General features: G+C 45.7%; 1 protein-coding gene across 1 annotated transcript in view; it reads right to left on the reverse strand.

Moving 5' to 3' along the window:
- LOC146019785 (interferon-induced very large GTPase 1-like) overlaps positions 1-21,254 on the reverse strand; it is a 134,639-nt gene that overhangs the window by 61,951 nt on the left and 51,434 nt on the right. Inside the window, exon 6 of the mRNA XM_083152340.1 lies at positions 1,663-1,862. Coding sequence (XP_083008466.1) covers positions 1,663-1,862 — 200 coding nt within the window. The remainder of the gene's footprint in view (positions 1-1,662; positions 1,863-21,254) is intronic.

Consider the following 21,254-nt stretch of genomic DNA (forward strand, 5'->3'; position numbering starts at 1 on the left):
CTGTACAGTGGGGATGTGATTAATAGGTGAGGGTATGTGTGGACTGTACAGCGGGGATGTGATTGGCAAGGAAGACATTCCTCACAGCTGCATTCATCATGGACTATAGTGGTGATAGTCTGTATTGGGGAAGGACAATAAGGATACTATTGCAATAATCAATGTGTGAGATGATGAGAGCATGGATTAGAGTTTTAGCAGTGTCCTGTGTAAGGTAAGGGCGTAATTTGAATATGTTTCAAGACAGATTGAATGTGGGGAACAAAGGAAACAAAGTCAAGGATAACACCTAGGCAACGAGCTTGAGTAGTAGGAGTAATTATCATATTCTCAACAACGATAGCTATATCTGGTTGGTAACTCCTATTTATTGGTGGAAATATAATTCATTCTGTTTTAGAAATATTTAGTTTCAGGTGGCGAGATGACATCCAGGATGAAACAGCAGAAATACATTCAAAGACACAGCTCAATACAGATGGGGACAGGTCTGGGGAGGATAAGTAGAGTTGAGTATCATCCGCATATAAATGATACTGAAATCCAAAAGAGCCATTTAGTTTACCAAGAGATAAGGCATAGATTGAGAAAAGCAGGGGACCTAAGACTGAACCCTGGTTCTCCAACTGAAAGATGTAGCGGAGAGGAGGTGGAATCAGAGAAACGAACACTGAAGGAGCGACTAGATAGGTAGGATGAGAACCAAGAGAGGGCAGTGTCTTTAAGACCTATGGATTGTAGTGTTTGAATGAGAAGTGTGTGGTCAAAAGTGTCAAAAGCAGCAGAGAGATCTAGAAGAATTAGTAGTGAGTAGTGGCCTTTAGACTTAGCAGTGACCAGATCATTCACAACTTTAGTCAGTGCTGTCTCTGTGGGGTGTTGGGAACGAAAGCCTGACTGAAGTGGGTCCAATAAGTTGTGCAAGTTAAGAAAGTGTGTGAGGCTACCGCAGGCAAGTCTCCCAAGTATTTTGGAGGTGCATGGGACCCGAGAGATGGGAATATTAGTTTGAGAGAGAACTTGGGTAGGAACTGTGTTTTCTCAGAATCGGAGTAATGACTGCATGTTTGAACAATGGAGGAAAGAGGTTACAGATTTTAGTGAAGGTTGGGATGAGCACAGGAGACAGAGATTGTGAGATTATAGGGTCAAGAGGAGAGTTAGTGGAGTATGAGAATGAGAAGAGTGTTGATACTTCATTCTCACTTGTGGAGTCAAATGAGGAGAAAATGCCAAAGAGCTCAGGAAAGGAAGTGAGGTAGAGCGGGAGGAAGAGAAAAGGGCAGATACTTCATCTTCATTGGTGGGATCAAATGAAGTAAATGTGTCAGAGAGTTAAGGTAGGGAATTAAGTAGTATCACTGACTGCGTCGGAGCATACCAATCAATCTTGGATCATGTCAATCTTGTCCATAAAGTAGGAAGCAAGATTGCTAAATTTTGCATATATAGTGGCTAGTGGTTTGGGTGAGGGAGGGTTGAGGGTTGGGTAGAAGAGCAGGACATGAAGTGTGGGCAGGACAATTCTCGGCCAGCACTATAATAGATCAGAATGTGACAACACTACATTAGGGAATTGGGCTACAGTGATTATTAGGGTTTATGTTCAAATGATAAATGGTGAGTTTAGGTGGCGATGTGGAGGGTCTAGAATACTATTACCTGTATTCCTTGTCCTGTATTGCTGGTCTTCCATAGGCTTGACGATGCATTCACCATGGAAGTAGCATGTGTCTTCCTTTCAGTTTGGTGCATTACTGATTCCATGTTCTTTGGTGGCCTGCCATCTTTGGCCTTGGACTTCTGCTTTTTTCTTTTGTTCTTGATGCCCCAGAAAGCTGTGAAGTGAAGGTAAGAATCACCTGTAAAGGTAAGCAGAACTGTTATTAGTAGCAGAGTAGACAATCCTATTCTACTATCCTGGCTTGACCAATCCGTTGCTTTGTCCAAGGGGTGAGATGCATCATCCACCATTCAGGCTACCAGAAATATGGATGGAAGTCCTGTTACTGACAGGGAAGGCAAAACTGAGCACAGGGTACTGTATATTGTCACCTAAGGTGCCCTGCTTACCCTACTGACACAGTACAAAGGCACTCATATTTAGCCTTCTTTTTCTATGTGCATGAGGCAAGGTTGGGGTGTCAGAGTTTGGTGCTGCAGGAGAATGTGACGTCATGCCCGTGATGTCATCATATTGCGTACAGGAGATGGAGTGGGAAGCTCTGGTGTGTGCAGCTCTGGTGTGTGCAAACGACAATAGATAATGAACGCTATATTAACCCTGTATATACGGGGTTCCAGCTGCTAATTTTGCGGGATAACACATCCCTAGAAACAAGATAAAAATAGCACTAACAGTAGCGCTAGGAACCGATAAATGAAGGTAAATAAATAATAAGAGAAATAAAAATAATAATCTTATTGTGATTAAATTGATAATAATGTAAGCCAGTCAGGAGGGATGATTAATGCATAGAGGGGGCTGCTAGTGCTACTGAGAGGGCTGCATTATTTTAATGTAAAAAAAAATTCAAAGCAAAAATAAAAGTTTTTTTTAATTACTGCTGCCAGTGCCCAGTATAAGTCCAGGGATGCTGTATCAGTCAAGGGGTGCTCGAATGTGTACTGTATCCATCAAGAGGTGCCCACATGTGTGCTGTATTTGTCCAGGGGTGCTCACATGTGTGCTGTATCAGTCCAGGGGTGCCCGCATGTGTACTTTATCCATCCAGGGGTGCCCACATGTGTGCTGTATCAGTCCAGGGGTGCCCACATGTGTACTTTATCCATCCAGGGGTGCCCACATGTGTGATGTATCAGTCCAAGGGTACCCACATGTGTGATGTATCAGTCCAGGGGTGCCCACATGTGTGTCATATAATTCCATGGGTGCCCCCATGTATCCTGTATCAGTCCTGGGGTTCCCGCATGTGTGCCGTATAATTCCAGGGGTGCCCCCATGTGTCCCGTATCAGACCAGGGGAGCTGCCCTTTTTTTTAATGAAAATAAAAATAAGGTGTTTTATTTTTATTTATTTTTTACTGGAAGGGCTGTTAAATGCGCTGTAGTCCAGGGGTAAGCCAAGAGTGCTGTATAATTCATGGGGTGTTGCTAAGTAAGGTGTGCTGCTCTTTTTTATAATTAAAAGAATACACATTTTTATTTTTACTGCAGGAATTTGTCTGCCGTATAATTCCATGCCTGCCGCCATGTGTGCCGTATCAGTCCAGGGGTGCCGCCATCTGTGACGTATAGTTCCTGGGGTAAGCCAAGTCTGCCATATTATTTATGGGGTGCTGCCAAGTGTGCTGTATTAGTCCAGGGGTGATGCTAAGTGTGCCATATCAGTCCAGGGACGAGCCAAGTCTGCCAAATAAATCCTGGGGTAAGCCAAGTCTGCCGTATAATTCATGGGGTGCTGCCAAGTGTGCTGTATTAGTCCAGGGGTGATGCTAAGTGTGCCGTATTAGTCCAGGGGTGATGCTTAGCGTGCCATATCAGTCCAGGGGCGAGCCAAGTCTGCCAAATAATTCCTGGGGTAAGCCAAGTCTGCCGTATAATTCATGGGGTGCTGCCAAGTGTGCTGTATTAGTCCAGGGGTGATGCTAAGTGTGCCGTATTAGTCCAGGGGTGATGCTAAGCGTGCCATATCAGTCCAGGGGCGACCCAAGTCTGCCAAATAAATCCTGGGGTAAGCCAAGTCTGCCGTATAATTAATGGGGTGCTGCCAAGTGTGCTGTATTAGTCCAGGGGTGATGCTAAGTGTGCCGTATTAGTCCAGGGGTGATGCTAAGCGTGCCATATCAGTCCAGGTGTGCTGCTCTTTTTTATAATTAAAAGAATACAAATTAAAAAAAATCGGAACACAAAACCAAAAATCCAAAACCCAAAACGTTGAGGGGGTGTTTTGGCAACACCCAGTAGAACCCAAAATCTGAAGGTAATCTGAACCCAAAACGCGAAAAGTGTCCGGTGCACATTCCTAATTAAAACAAGGTTTTGCACAAGCCCCTGAGTGGTGCTGCTTTATCTATATCTAATTCCTTTTCCCCTAAAGGTGGCCAAAATACCCACTATATATACAGTATATTCTTATTTAATTTTAAGTACAGTTGGAGCCGTTTTCATTCAACCCAACAATGCAGCATGTCTACCCGTCTCGGTGCACCATTCGCTGAGAATGGGATGCGCATGCGTGACATTTGCGCACCACATTCACAGCAATGGGACACACAAGCATGTGAGACGCTAGCGCGTCCCCATCTTGCTGCGTTGTTGGACTGAGTGAAAACAGCGCCATCTGTAAATACAAATTCTGCCTCATAAATGCACTTACGGTAAATATTGGGACTCAGAGCCTGAAAAACAGCACAGCAGCAACAGTATTTGTGGTTGCTCAGTGTTGTGACTAGATGTCTTACATAATTAGTCCCCTCCATGGCGTTTTACTGCGATTCTTGGGCCTGTGGGGAGGAGGAGCCAAATTAAATTACAATTGCATATGTCGGCTTTGCTATCACTCCACAGGCCATCGAATCGCGGTAAAATGCTGTGTGGAGAGGGAGGCAGAACGGCGCTACTCTTCTGGGATGGAGCACATTAGAATAAACATTTGTGGTCAGGGCCGGTCTTTGGCGCCCTCCTGCAAACTTTACATTTGCACCCTCTCATACTTTACAAAGGGACCGCGCACACAAAAAATGTGTGGTCTCACAAGGAAGGGACATGGCCACACAATAGTACACTCATTTCAAATTACGCCACACAGTACACCAGGCATTCCCAACCTTGGTCCTCACGGCACACCAACAGTGCAGGTTTTAGTGATATCCAGGCTTCAGCACAGATGGTTTAATCAAATCCCTCAGATACTAATTAAGTCACCTGTGCTCAAGTCTGGATATCTATAAAACCTGCACTGTTGGTGTGCCTTGAGGACCGTGGTTGGGAATTCCTGCAGTACACCATCTTATTCACATTATGGGTGAAATTTACTAAAGGAAATTTGTAAAAAACAGGTGTATTTGTATCCAGAAATACACTTATTTTTGACATTTACTATCCCGAAAATACGGCAATTCGTATTCGTATTTATGTGCTATCAATACGAATACAAATTGCCGTATTTTCTAGATAGTAAATGTAAAAAATAAGTGTATTTCTGGATACAAATCTTTGTGGGTGTGGCAGCATAACAGTACCAATAACACCATAATGCCCACATTATGGCAAACATGGTATTGCCACACAGTACTACCTATTTCACATTGTGATGTGCTTGCACATTATGCCAGTAGTAGCCCTGCTTATACGTAATGCCCACAACAGTTGCTTACAGTAATAGCGCTGCTTTTAGCTAATGCCCACACCAGTTGCCAACAGTAGTAGTGCTGCTTTTAGCTAATGCCCACACAGATGAAGACATTAGTAGCGCTTCATATATCGAACGCCCACACCAGATGCTGACAGTAGCACTGCCTATATGTAACGCCCACACCAGCTGCCGACAGTAGTAGCGCTGCCTATATGTAATGCCCACACCAGCTGCCGACAGTAGTAGAGCTTCCTATATGTAACGCCCACACCAGCTGCCGACAGTAGTAGCACTGTCTATATGTAACGCCCACACCAGCTGCCGACAGTAGTAGCGCTGCCTATATGTAACACCCACACCAGCTGCTCACAGTAGTATTGCTGCCTATATGTAACGCCCACACCAGCTGCCGACAGAAGAAGCGCTGCCTATATGTAACACCCACACCAGCAGCTCACAGTACTATTGCTGCCTATATGAAATGCCCACACCAGCTGCTGACAGTAGTAGCGCTGCCTATATGTAACACCCACACCAGCAGCTCACAGTACTATTGCTGCCTATATGTAACGCCCACACCAGCTGCCGACAGTATTAGCGCTGCCTATATGTAACATCCACACCAGCTGCTCACAGTAGTATTGCTGCCTGTATGTAACGCCCACACCAGCTGCCGACAGTAGTAGCGCTGCCTAGGTTGCTGGGAACGTCTGTTTATACTAGAGATGTGCGGGCTCGGATTTCAGAGATCCGAGCCCCCACGGACGTCATCATTCCGAGCCCGATTCCGAGCAGCGCTCGGAGATTCCCGCCTGACTCGGTCCGTCCGCGTGATTAGAACGTCATCTCCCGGCGTCGGATTTCGCGAGGCTTTATAAGCAGCTGCCGCGCCCCCGCCATCTTCACTCCAGTCAAGTAGTGGGTTGGGAGAGGGTGTGTTGGTGCTGCTGCTGGGGCTTAAACTTGAGCTTGACCTTGAGCTTTTGCAATCGCTGGTGCTGTCTCTCAGTGCTGCTGTGTAGTAGTCTAACTGTGTACTTGTAGTACTACTGTCTCCTCTGTGCGGTCTACCTCTGGTGTGCTGTGCTGCCTGTAATTGATTATTTTATTTGCTGGGGCTGTCTCCCTCAGTGCTGCTGTGTACTCTGTTCTCAGCTTAGGACAACAGTCTAACTGTGTACTTGACTACTTGTACAGTACTACTGTCTCCTCTGTGCGGTCTACCTCTGGTGACCTGTGCTGTAATTAATTATTTTATTTGTTAGGGCTGTCTCCCTCAGTGCTGCTGTGTACTATGTTCTCCTCTGCTTAGGAGAACAGTCTAACTGTGTGTGTACCTGCCTGTAGTACTACTGTCTCCTCTGTGCTGGGGCATACCTCTGGTGCTGTGCTGTGCCATTTATTATATATATAAATAATTATTAATTATATTAAATATAAATATATATAGTCCACTGGTGCTGCACTGCTGCCTGCACTGAATCTGCCAGTCTGGCGGTCTGTGGTCTGGGGCTCACTGCCTAAATACTGCCATATATCATTATCTACCTGTCTGGTCTGGGGCTCTCTGCCTAATACTGCCGTACCTGTGTGGTGTGTGGCTCACTGCCCAATACTGCCGTATCTACCCTCTGGTCTGGGGCTCACTGCCTAAATACTGCCGTATATCATTATCTACCTGTCTGGTCTGGGGCTCTCTGCCTAATACTGCCGTACCTGTCTGGTGTGTGGCTCACTGCCCAATACTGCCTTATCTACCCTCTGGTCTGGGGCTCACTGCCTAAATACTGCCGTATATCATTATCTACCTGTCTGGTCTGGGGCTCTCTGCCTAATACTGCCGTACCTGTCTGGTGTGTGGCTCACTGCCCAATACTGCCGTATCTACCCTCTGGTCTGGGGCTCACTGCCTAAATACTGCCGTATATCATTATCTACCTGTCTGGTCTGGGGCTCTCTGCCTAATACTGCCGTACCTGTCTGGTGTGTGGCTCACTGCCCAATACTGCCGTATCTACCCTCTGGTCTGGGGCTCACTGCCTAAATACTGCCGTATATCATTATCTACCTGTCTGGTCTGGGGCTCTCTGCCTAATACTGCCGTACCTGTCTGGTGTGTGGCTCACTGCCCAATACTGCCGTATCTACCCTCTGGTCTGGGGCTCACTGCCTAAATACTGCCGTATATCATTATCTACCTGTCTGGTCTGGGGCTCTCTGCCTAATACTGCCGTACCTGTCTGGTGTGTGGCTCACTGCCCAATACTGCTGTATCTGTATAACTGCCTGCTGGTGCATACTCACTGACATATATAATTGCACTCCAGTGGCGCTGTTCTGTGACATAACTCCACAATAATAATGGAGATCCAAAATATCAAGGTTAACAAACAAAGGAAAGATGAAGATGCACTTCCTCATAGTTCTGAAGCTGCAGCCACTAGTCATGACATAGACGATGAAATGCCAACAACGTCGTCTGCCACGGCCGATGCCCAGTGTGAAAGCAGAGGGCATGTACAATTGAAACCAAACTTCCGTAAAAGGAATAAAAATATGAAATGTAAATCGTTGGAAGAGAAACTTAAACTTGGCAATATGCCATTTACGACACGGAGTGGCAAGGAACGGCTAAGGCCATGGCCTAACTTCATGACTAGTGGTGCAGCTTCAGATGACGAGGAAAGTCCTCCTCCTCCTCTCTCCCCACCCAATAGGAAATTAAAGAGAGTTAGGCTGACACCGACTCAAAAAAGTCTGACAAAATTTCAGAAAAAAAAAAAGAAAAAAATTCAGAAAATAAATCTGGAAAAAACTCATCCTTCTAAAGACATATCCCAAATCCCCACGGAGAGTCCGAGGGTGGCGGTGGTTGTGATGCCGGACCTTCCCATCACTGTACGTGAAGAGGTGGCTCCTTCCACCATTTGCAGTACGCCCTCTGCATATGCTGGAAGGATCACCCACAGTCTAGTTGAAGATTTTATTAGTGAAGGTGATGTTGTACACCAGGAGGAGGATATTGATGTAGCTGGCACTGAGGAGGAAGTTGTCGAGGAGGATGGAGACTTGGTTTGCTTAAATGACGCACCAGGGGGGAATGAGGCACCTGTGGGGGAAAAAGTTGTTGTCCATGGGATGAAAAAGCCCATCGTCATGCCTGGACAAAGGACCAATAAATCCACCTCTGCGGTCTGGAATTTTTTTTATCCGCATCCGGACAACAAAAGTATTGCCATTTGTAGCTTATGTAAAACTCCAATAAGCAGGGGTAAGGATCTTGCCCACCTAGGGACAACCTCCCTTAAACGTCACCTAAAGACGCATCATGGTTCAGTGTTTAGTCCAGAAAGTGCGGCTAGCAGTCCAGCGACACCTAAATCACTTGGTCCTCCTTTTGGAGCCAAATGCCTGAAAAGCACACCGCCAACTCCCTCCTCGACAAATTCCTCCTCGATCCGGATAGGGGGGAGTCCTGCAGTCCATCTCACCTGCATGAATGACTCCATAGATTCCTCCGGAGGATCCTGCAGCACTACGCCTACTACTACTACTACTGCCGCTGCTGCTGCTGCTCCTGGAAGTCAGTCATCATCCCAGAGGGGAAGTCAGTCATCATCCCAGAGGGGAAGTTGTAAGACCGCTACGTCTTTCACTAAGCAATTGACCGTCCAACAGTCATTTTCCATGAGGATGAAATACGACAGCAGTCATCCTATGGCAAAGCGGATAACTGCGGCCTTGACAGCTATGTTGGTGTTAGACGTGCGTCCGGTGTCCGCCATCAATGGAGTGGGATTTAAACGGTTGATGCAGGTATTGTGTCCCCGGTACCAAATCCCGTCTAGATTCCACTTCACTAGGCAGGCGATACCCGCGATGTACAGGGAGGTCAGAAAAAGTGTCCTCAGTGCCCTGAAAAATGCGGCTGTACCCACTGTACACTTAACTACAGACATGTGGACAAGTGGATCAGGGCAAACTAAGGACTATATGACTGTGACAGCCCACTGGGTAGATGCATCGCCTTCCGCAGAAGCAGCAGCAGCATCTCCTGCATGCCAGCTCCTTCTTAGGCAGGCTACGCTGTGTATCACCAGTTTCAAGAAGAGGCACAACGCCGACAACCTCTTAGAGAAACTGAGGGAAATCATCTCCCTGTGGCTTACCCCCCTTAGACTCTCCTGAGGATTTGTGGTGTCGGACAACGCCAGTAACATTGTGCGGGCATTAAACATGGGCAATTTCCAGCACGTGCCATGTTTTGCCCACACAATAAATTTGGTGGTGCAGCATTTCATAAAAAATGACAGGAGTGTGCAGGAGATGCTTGCGGTGGCACGCAAAATTTGCGAACACTTTCGGCATTCTGCCACAGCCTGCCGAAGGCTGGAGCGGGAGCAAAAACTCTGCAACCTGCCCTGCCATCAGCTGAAACAAGAGGTGGTGACGCGCTGGAACTCCACCCTCTATATGCTGCAGAGGATGGAGGAGCAGCAAAAGGCCATTCAAGCCTACACAGCCACCTACGACATAGGCAGAGGAGCGGGGCTGCACCTGACTCAAGCGCAGTGGAGGCTGATTTCCGTGTTGTGCAAGGTTCTCCAGCCGTTTGAAGTAGCCACACGTGAAGTCAGTTCCGACACTGCCTGCATTAGTCAGGTGATTCCCCTGATCAGCCTGTGACAAAAGCAGCTGGAGAAAGTGAGGGAGGAGCTAAAGCGGAGCGATTCCGCAAAGCATGTCGCTATTGTGGATGAAGCCCTCCATACGCTTTGCCAGGATACGAGGGTGGTCAGTCTGTTAAAGTCAGAGGAATACATTTTGGCCACAGTGCTCGATCCTCGGTTTAAAGCGTATGTTGTGTCTCTGTTTCCGGCGGACACAAGTCTACAAAGGTGCAAAGACCTGCTGGTCAGGAGATTGTCATCTGAAGGGGACCGTGACACGGCCCCAGCTCCTCCTTCATTTTCTCCCCTGTGCCTTCATTTTCTCCGCTGTGCCTGTGAGGAAACAGCTGCGATTTCCCACACAACCCGCTGGCGGGGATGCAGGGCAGGCAGGAGGGAGTTTGGACATCTGGTCCGGACTCAAGGACCTGCCAACGATTGCTGACATGTCTGCTGTCGGTGCATTGGATGCTGTCAACATTGAAAAAATGGTGGATGATTACTTTGGTGACAGCATCCAAGTAGACATGTCAGACAGTCCTTACCTGTACTGGCAGGAAAAAAAGGCAGTTTGGAAACCCCTGTACAAACTGGCTCTATTTTACCTGAGTTGTCCCCCCTCCAGTGTGTACTCCGAAAGAGTATTCAGTGCAGCGGGGAACCTGGTCAGTGAGCGGCGAAGAAGGTTGCTCCCGAAAAATGTTGAGAAAATGATGTTTATAAAAATGAATTATCACTTATTCAATGAAGACCATGAATTGCCTCCAGAGATTATAACTGGACCTGTGATTGTGGAGTCCAGCGGGGACGAATTGATAATCTCTGAGAATGAGGAAGTACACACTGAAGGGGGCGAGGAATCAGAGGAGGAGGAGGAGGATGATGATGATGATGAGTGACGATGACATCTTGTTACTGTAGAGCCAGTTTATACAGGGAGATATTATGAATTGGTTTATTTTTTGTGGGTGCCCAAACAAACCAATCATTTCAGCCACAGTTTTGTAGGCCCTGTCGCTGAAATGTTTGGTTTGTTAAAGTGTGCATGTCCTATTTTCGCAACATAAGGGTGGGTGGGAGGGCCCAAGGACAATTCCATCTTGCATCACCATTCATTATTCCTACTGCTGAGAGTCATTCATATGTGGGACTTGTCTTTTCAATGCATACAACTGTTTGCATTCCACCTCATTGCTGCACCTTCATGGGTGAGAATGTGATCTCCCTGACCTGGAGGAGTCAGGGCTGTTGCCGGAAGGCTCAATTACACTTCTTTTTGGGTGGCTACACTTTTTTTTACCTGTCTGGTCTGGTGCCCACTGCTGAGAGTCATTTTTAATGCACATCAGGGTCAGGATCAGGCACATCATAATTAATAATCAATCAATCATAATCATAATCAATCAATCATAATCAATCAATCTATCATAATCAATCAATCATAAATAATCAGAATCAAGCCTGGGCGGCTGCAATTAAAGTTCTTTGTGGGCGGCTAAAGTTTTTTTTAGTTTTCCAGTTACTGCAGTTTTATACATAGCTTGGTTTTTGTAAGTTGAAGACTTGTCAGTGCAATTTTCTTTTACAATATCCTTTATCTTTGCATGGACTTTATGTATTTGGTTAGCATTCTGAGGTGTACACTGACTGCCTTCACCTTGAGCACGATCAGTTTCTGAAGCGGCAAAAATCCTTTTGTTTTGAAGATAGTCACTTTCTTTGCCGTTAGTTGTACAGGCTGACCTACTAACAGACACAGTTGCTTCGGAACAAGTTGTTGGAAATTTTTTAGGAGATAAAGCTGTACAAACCTTCTGGCCCCCCTTTTCAATTTTTAATTGATTTGCAAACATTTTGTAGTATTTGTCATATGTGCATAGCCTTTTAGAGAGAACTGCTTTTTCCTTATCAGATAACCTTTGTAATGATTTGACCTTCGCATCTCCTTTTTATTTAATGACAAGAACGATGAATACTTCTTTAATTTCTTCATCAACTGTTCTTTATTCATGAAATGGTCCGATAAAGCCTTTCCTCAAAACTTAAGTAAAGTTATGTTTCCTTGATAATACTTTCACAGCTCACAAAATTATCATCACTGGCTTCCTTTTCTTTGCCACTTGATACCTTGTTTTCACAATAAAGATTGGTTTCTTTTTGATGACCAGTTGGGTACAATTAGTTACACATCTTTTTGGGCGGCTAAACTTTTTTGGGGGAGGCTGCATTAAAACTTCTTTAGGGGCGGCTGCAATTAAACTTCTTTGGGGCACAGGGGCACAGGGGGTATCCTGTAGTGGGCTGCCACACATTTTTTTAAATATGGATCTTTCAGCACAGAGACCAACTGCACATCAGGGTCAGGATCAGCCAGGTTGTTAAACAGGGTTTCGACAATCAATCAATCACATCATAAAATTAATTAATAATCAATCAATCAATCATAACCAGAATCAAGCCAGATAGGGGTCTTGTTAAATATTAAACTGACCAAAACAGATACACACACAACTAGTACTGCCTCATCTACCTGTCTGGTCTGGTGCCCACTGCTGAGAGTCATTCGTATGAGGGACTTGTCTTTTAAATGCATACAACTGTTTGCATTCCACTTGATTGCTGCACCAATCGCCCACTGCTGGTTGCAGCTCTCACCCTGCATTAATTTGGGAGTCTGCCACTGCAGTCTTTTTTTTTGGAGCCTTGAGACTTTTCGGGATGCTGTACTAGCCGACACCTTTAGGTGGACTCTGGTCTGTCTTGTATCCAGCACAGTGGTCTCGTGTGCAAGAGATTGTTCTCTGTCCTCTTTTGGATTTGTGTCACCATCACCATCTTCATGGGTGAGAATGTGATCTCCCTGACCTGGGGAGTCATGGCTGGGACAGGAAGGCTGCAATTACACTTCTTTTTGGGCGCCTGCAATTACACTTCTTTTTGGGCGGCTGCAATTACACTTCTTTTTGGGAGGCTACATTTTTTTAATCCTCCTTTTTTAATCCTCTTATCTGCACAGCCGGGTCCATCAGTTACTGCCACTGCTGCAACCAATGCTAGTGATGGTTACGCATGCCCTATGGCATCACCACGGGCAGCAAAGTTTTCCAGTGCTGCATGGAGCAACAGTTCGCTGGCTTTCCATTTGACATCATCGCTGTCAGCATCCTCCTTATCTGCACAGCCGGGTCCATCAGTTACTGCTAGAGATGTGCGGGCTCGGATTTCAGAGATCCGAGCCCCCACGGACGTCATCATTCCGAGCCCGATTCCGAGCAGCGCTCGGAGATTTCCACCTGACTCGGGTCCATCCGCGTGATTAGAACGTCATCTCCTGGCGCCGGATTTCGCGAGGCTTTATAAGCGGCTGACGCGCCCGCCATCTTCACTCCAGTCAAGTAGTGGGTTGGGAGAGGGTGTGTTGGTGCTGCTGCTGGGGCTTAAACTTGAGCTTGACCTTGAGCGCAATATTTTGCAATTATTTACCGTCATTTTCGTTCCTTCTAGGGGGCTGAAAACAGACTCTGTTGGAGGTGGTACGGCTGGTAGGGCCTCCTTTTTAACAAGAGTACGTGACATATTGGTCAGCGTTTTAGTCCGTAGTAAAGGTACTGTTGGGGCAGGCGGTGTAGCACTGGGAGCAGTGTACGTATCATTCTGTACAACTTTAGTGAAAGGTAATGTTTGGCCAAGTGAAAATTGGTTGCCCAATGTTCCTGGTCTTTTCTGTAAAGTATTTGCAGCTGTGAATTTCATCTGTTTGGAAGGGATGGGAGCAAGTTCCATCTCATCATCATCATCATAGTCATCATCCTGAGATGAGACCTGTTTAACAGGCTGGTGGTTGACCACATTTATTCGCATTCCCTTGACAGAGTTATTCAGACCTGAAATGGTCTTGTGTTGTGGAATCTGGATGGTTTTTGTGAGGTTTATTGCCGATGAACCTTGTGCCATAGGTGATTTATCCTTTTGCGCTCCTGTGACAGTGCCCCTGTAACGGTGTGGTGTAAAATGGTACCTGAATCTGGAGCTGATTACGGCGGCAGCTTCTGGATTCCTCACGGCTTCTTCCGGAGAACCTGTGGCAGGGAATGGCACAACCCAAGGAGAACCCACAAAAGACAAGGCTACTACGGCTAGCAGCAACAAATATATTTATTTAAAGGAGATATGTAAATGGATTGCTGCAATACACTCACGTACTTATGCAAAACAGTCACTTTATATCATTCAGTAACTAAAGCTATAACTAATCAATGACCAGATTAACGAGAGAACGATTACGCAATAAATTACATCACAACAATAACAATATGACAGAATAATATTACGTCACAACATGTCCGCCAAGTGGCGCTATGCACCCTATATACACTGCGCGGTAGTCCCTGGTGCAAAACAACACAGTTCCTGAATTTGAATAACGGTCCCGCGAAGGAAATCCTCACAAGGTGATTAGGCCATAACTTAGTGTGCACACTACTTTTATGTATAACAAAAGTGATCAAAAATCCTCTCTAAGAGGGGCAGGCAGATTCCCATCCCTTAGGGCAATCTCCTGTATCAGAGGCAAACAGGCAGTCCTGTTAGTGGGGGTATCCAACACCCCAGTACCTGAACAATCAGCTGCAGTTGCCAGCTCCTGCTGGTCACGACTCCTGGCTGGCCACTGCCTGTCTTGGGTGCTGTGTGGTCCTCTGGGTGACTCCCAGATGGGCGGCAATGTCCCTCTCTGCCTAGTTCCGTGCTGTAGGTATCTGCAGTCACTCCTACTGGGCTCTATTTCCCTTCACATGCTGCTCACCCCTTCTTCTGGTCAGCAGTGCTGGCTGTCATTAACTGCTGGGTCCTTGCTCCCAGTGCCTGGTCTCAGATGTGTGCTTCTCTCTGCACAGCATCTCTGTCTGCATGCTTCCTGGCTCAGGATACAAGCTCTTCTCCCCTCTGCACACTTTCTCTCTCTCACACACACTGCTGCTGGGATCACCTCTGACCTCCCAGCTTCCTGTCTCATGTGCAGGGGAGCTGGGACACTAGGACACTAGCTGAGTCTGTTAACCCCTCACAGACCTGCAGCTTCCACAAGCAAAGGAGGTTTTCCTCTGAGCAATTAAATTAAATTAAAAAAAAATTTGTGTAGAAAACATACAAAACCAAGATTTTATTAGAAAATGTAGCTTTCTATAAAGCACTTGCTCAAAATATGTAAAGTGAACAATTTATGAATAAGAGAATAATCAAAATTAACCGTTGTAGAGATTTATTCTACTTACAAAAAATTTACACTTTACAACTTCAATGTACATTGATTTTTTTTTGCCATAAAAATGCAAATTTCTAGAAATACTAAACAAGCACTTTCATTCTTGCAGGTAGACCTTTATCTCAGAAATATACCTTGGCATAATAACCACGGTAACCCCGACACCCATGAACTAGACAACCTAGAAATAGCTCTGACAGATAACACAACATATGCATACAGTGTTTCTTTTTGCAAAGACTTACCTAAAGGGTAGATGCATTTTAACGTGTACATTTTAGTATCATTCAAGAACACCCACTTTCAGAATCAACAATGACATTTAAGTGGAGTTTGGGTGAAACAAAGGATTCAAATACGCAATTAAAATCTCTTTGGGGGCACAAGAGTACACCAGGGGTGGACTGCCACACTCCCTGGGCAGCCAATCAGGGGGGTGTCAGGCTCCCTGCACGTGGACTGAGCTGGGGCTGTTTAACCCCTCACATCCCTGCAGTTTTCCTCTGAGCAGCATTGGCTGCAATTAAACTTCTTTGGGGGCACTCCAGGGGCACAGGGGGTATCCTGTAGTGGGCTGCCACACAAGCCCATTCACATTTTTTGAAATATGGCTATCCACAGGTTGTTCAGTCTGCCATTTGAGATTGGGATCTTTCAGCACAGAGACAAACTGCACATCAGGGTCAGGATTAGGAAAGTTGTTAAACGGGGTTTCGACCATGAATCAATCACATCATTAAATTACTTAATAATCAATCAATCATAATCACAATCAAGCCAGATAGGGGTCTTGTTAAATATTAAACTGACCAAAACAGATACACACACAACTAATACTGCCTCATCTACCTGTCTGGTCTAGTGCCCACTGCCTAGTACTACCGTATCTACCGTCTGGTGCCTAGTACTTCCTAGTACTGCCTTATCTACCGGTTTTGTGCCTAGTACTGCAGTATCTACCGTGTGGTGTCTAGTACTGCTTCATCTACCTGTCTGGTCTGGTGCCCACTGCTGAGATTCATTCGTATGAGGGACTTGTCTTTTAAATGCATACAACTGATTGCATTCCACTAATGAGAGTAATTGATTGCTGCACCAATCGCCCACTGCTCCTCGGCTGCACTGTGTAAACAGTGCACAATCAAGCCAGATAGGGGTCTTGGTGCTTGTTTTGAGGTTGTAGCAGGGGAGTGCAGCTACGAGTCGTAACACCTTGAGAGAAGATCAGTACTTCTCTAACGGCAAAGGACATCCTCCTCGACAGAGCGCACAGCTTCACGAGGGACGCATGTAAAGCAGTGAGCAAAGGGAACACCCGCCTAGCGAGCCAGATCACCTGAATCCACCCTAGCGATCAATAGAGTTACAGAAGTCGCAGCCAGATAGAACTCTTCCAGCTGCCACCTAGTCATTGATTAGCCCCCTCCACTCCACCCATTAGGCAATGATTGACGAGACGAATGGTAATAATAAATAATAAATGAATCACCAAATTAAAAATCAGATGAAATTAATTATAAAAATAATCATAATCACAATCAAGACAGATAGGGGTCTTATGAAATATTAAACTGACCAAAACAGATACACACTCTGCACCATCGAGCAGGTGATCACTGACATGCCAGGTGCAACGGTCTTTAGCACCCTGAATGCCAAGTGTGGGTTTTGGCAGATCCCTCTGGACAGAGCCTCTTCCATGCTTACTGCCTTCATGACCCCTATTGGGGGCTACGTCTTCCTACGCATGCCCTATGGCATCACCACGGGCAGCGAAGTTTTCCAGCGCTGCATGGAGCAACAGTTCGCTGGCTCTCCCTTTGACATCATCGCTGTCTGCATCCTCCTTATCTGCACAGCCGGGTCCATCAGTTACTGCCACTGCTGCAACCAATGCTAGTGATGGTTACGCATGCCCTATGGCATCACCACGGGCAGCGAAGTTTTCCAGCGCTGCATGGAGCAACAGTTCGCTGGCTCTCCCTTTGACATCATCGCTGTCAGCTTCCTCCTTATCTGCACAGCCGGGTCCGTTAGTTACTGCCACTGCTGCAACCAATGCTAGTGATGGTTTACATTACATTACATCTTCCATCTGCCACCTTAAAATTGATTAGCCCACTCCCCTACACCCATTAGGCAATGATTTAAGAGACGACTGGTAATAATAAATGAATAATAATCACAAAATTAAACAATCAGATTACATTATCACACAACCAAGCCAGATAGGGGTCTTGTTGGATGTTAAAGTGATCAAAACAGTTACACACTTGCAGACAAACTCTGTGCTGCACAAAATGCCCACCGCTCCTTGGCTGCACATGGTAAACAGTGCATGATCAAGCCAGATAGGTATCTTTTATGGGCCTATTTTTTTAAACTGCCATCATGTCTGCCGCTGCAGTGCCACTCTTACATGAGCCACGTGTTTGTGCCGCACACTTGTGTGGCTTAGCATAGTTATCCAGCTACCTCAGTGCAAACTTTGGCAATAAAAACAATATTGTGAGGTGTGAGGTATTCAGAATACACTGGAAATGAGTGTAAATGAATGTTATTGAGGTCAATATAGCGTAGGAGCAAAAAAAACACAAAATTCTGCAATTTTTGCTGTTTTTAGGTTTTTTTAACATAAAAATCAGAACCCAAAACCCAAATAAATCCAAACACAAAACACTTAGGAGGTGTTTTGCCAAAACCCATTAGAACCCAAAACCTCAAGGTAATCAGAACCCAAAACCCAAAACCCAAAACCCGAAAAGTGGCCGGTGCACATCTCTAGTTTATACTAACTACGAATTGGAACAAGCATTGATGGCCCCATATGACATTAAAGCCTTACTGCATACCCCTAAAATGCTTCTACCAACCGCTTCTAAAAATAACATTTTGATTTGGGATACTTATCAAGCCCGGGTGGCCATACATAGAGCTTGGGGCAGGTGCCCTACACACTCTAAGTTTATATCTATAGGAGGCAATCCTTGTTTTACACCACCTTTAACTAATTCCAGATTTGCAGCTTGGAAACTTAAAGGCATCTCTGCAATAAGAGACATCTTTGATCCGGGTGGTCTTCTATATTCTTTCACTGATTTAGCAAATATATTCGACTTACTGAACCTAGGTCGGACTTTTTCATGTACCTGCAGTTGCGACATTATATACAATCTCTACCTATCCCTTGGCCAAATGTAGACACAGAAATTGGGGTATATTGCGATCTACCTAGTTAGTGTGCGTGGTGCTGCTAATCCTAGGGGTTGTCCAGAACCCCTTAAGTACAGATTTGGTTAGATGAATGGATAGCGCACTCTATGTATGGTATGTACTGAGAATCAGTTAGGGGGAAAAAGTGTGGGGGGGGGGGAAGAAAAGGCGATGAAGGGTGGGGAGTGGGGTGGGGAAATAGGAGGTGGGGGGAGAGAGAGGGTAAAGGAATGGGTGGTAGGAAAGGTGTAGGGTGGGTCACTGTAGTCTCTAAATAACAGTCAGGATAATGAATGATAAAGTGAGGAATATTTATTTTTAAATATGACAATAATGGGTGGATGCTCCGCTGGAGCTGGTGTCGACACAGTCAAATGAGCGGTGTCGATATGTGTCGAAACACACCTTACTGTCCCTATAGGAGCCCTTACGGAGATTGGGATGCCAACAGGTTCCCTTTTACCATATGTCCTAAAGGGACCTGTGTCTCCTATATGGGATACAGTAGGGTGTGGAGTCTCTGTGGTGATTTGCAGCGTGTTGGTTGTTCAGGAGTCCCTTGGGGATCAGGGTGCCAACAGGTACCTTTATACCATAAGTCCAGCGGACTTATGTCTCCTGTAATGTTATGTGGGCTGTTCAAATCACAGTCTAAATATGCAAACAGTCCTGCAGGGAGGAAAGAAGGCAAGTAGCGGCGTCCCGCACCTTGCTCCTTACCCCGTTCGCTGTACGATGTGAAGCCGTCCTGGGCTCTCTAGGAGTGCAGGTGGGTCCTGTGGATGTTAGGACTGATGCGGCGCCTGGTGCAGTCTTTATCCGCTCCCACGTGTGCCGAGTTGTCGGTCTGTCGGAATCGGCGTGTCCCGGCGCACTGCTGTGACGTCAGCGTATCGTGCTGATACGGAGGAGGATGGAGGAGTGTGTGATAGGCAAGCAATGCCTAGTGGGTACTGTAGTTTTCTTGACCAACGCATTTCGGCTATGAAAAGCCTTTGTCAAGGATAATGTTTGAAGATGTAAATGGGTTTAAATAGGGTGTGGGGGTGGGTCTGGTCAATTACACTAGTGGGAGTTTCTCCCGTCCTGCGTGCTGTCATGGTGATAACGTAGCTGATCGAGTTGCGATCAGTTGTACAATGTTGTAGGTATTGGAGGTTAAAGGGTCATATTGTTATACTGTGTGGATGGTAAGGGAGTCGTCATATGGGTTCAATTGAGTTATGTCAGCAAGTTGTGTCACTTTTGCGGGATTGTGACTCGAGATTTGAGTGTTTATTGGAGTGTATTAGGGGTTAATGGATTCTATCCGGGCATAATTGCGGGGGGTCGTGGGTGGGTCGTTCATTGGGTAAGATTCCTTGTGGAAAGGGGGGGGGGGGATGAAGGTGTTCATGGGAGGGTGGGCGGGGGGGGGGGTTTGGGAGAGGCAGGGGGAGTAATGTTGGATGGGGTAGATGGGAATGGGGAAAAGAGATTGAGAATGAAATTGAAATTGAAAGGGGAACCAGGTGGTTAGCAGGGTCAGTGTCGAATATCTATGTGATGCTGCTGATATTAAACTCTATGTTGTGTCCTTTAGGTTGCATTGCTTTTAAGGTGTAAATCCATTTCATTTCCTCCTTGTTGATTTTCTTATTAAAGTCACCCCCTCGCCAGTTGGGGGTTACCTGTTTGATGCCCATGTAAGTCATGAGTGCTGGATTCTTGTTGTGTTTTTCTTTGAAGTGTTATGACACACTATGTTGTTCGTATTCAATTCTGATGTTACGTATGTGTTCGTAAATACGGTTTTTGAGTGGTCTGATTGTCCTCCCTATATATTGAGTGCCACAAGGGCATGCAATCAAATATATAATCCCCTTGGTGTGGCAAGTGATCTCTTCCTTAATTGTATAAGTATGACCTGTGGTGTGTGAGCTGAAGGTTTTCTTGGTTTTGTTTCCCCTATTCGAGACTTTGCAGCCCATGCATGTGCCGCAGTGGTGAAACCCTGGGTTCAGTGTACTGCCATCCAGTTTGTGCTGTATTTTTCGTGTTGGGGGGATGTGGTTGCATACTAACTGTTTTTTAATGTCAGGTGCTTTTCTATAAACCACTTTTGGTTGTGGGGGTAGGATGTCCGTCAATGTGTCATCTTCCAGGAGGATGTGCCAGTGTTTTTTGACTATGTGTTTGATTTGGTTGGCTGAATTGTTATATTGTGTGATGAAGTAGGGACCGTCCTTTTTATCTTTGGTGTTGGTATTTTTGTTTGTTAGTAGTATGTCCCTGTCAGTCTCTTGTATTCTGTCATATGCATCATCCACTGTTTTTGTGTTGTAGTTCTTTTCTTTGAATTTTTGTTTGAGATCTTGTCCTTGTGTTTGGTAGTCTTTTATCGTGGTGCAATTTCTCCTAATTCTGGTGAATTGCCCTAATGAAATACTTTTAATCCAGTTAGAGTGGTGGCTGCTGGTGGATAGGATGTAACTGTTTATGTCAACGGGTTTGGGGAAAGTGCGGGTGTTGAGTTGGTTATTCTCTATATAGATTTCCAAATCTAGGAATTCTACTTTTTCTGTGCTATAGTTTGTAGTGAATTTGAGGTTGCGGTTATTGGAGTTGATGTGAGAGAGGAATTGTGTGAGTGTTGATTCGGGTCCTTCCCATATGAATAAGATATCGTCAATGTATCTCCGCCAGAGGACAAGGTTCACCCCAAAGCCATGCCCCTCCCATATGTTCTCTCTCTCCCAGTTACTCATAAAGAGGTTGGCATAGCTAGGGGCGAACCTTGTCCCCATGGCG

Source organism: Crinia signifera, chromosome 7 (genome assembly GCF_055691185.1).
Source record: "Crinia signifera chromosome 7, ASM5569118v1, whole genome shotgun sequence".
Classification (NCBI taxonomy): Eukaryota; Metazoa; Chordata; class Amphibia; order Anura; family Myobatrachidae; genus Crinia; species Crinia signifera.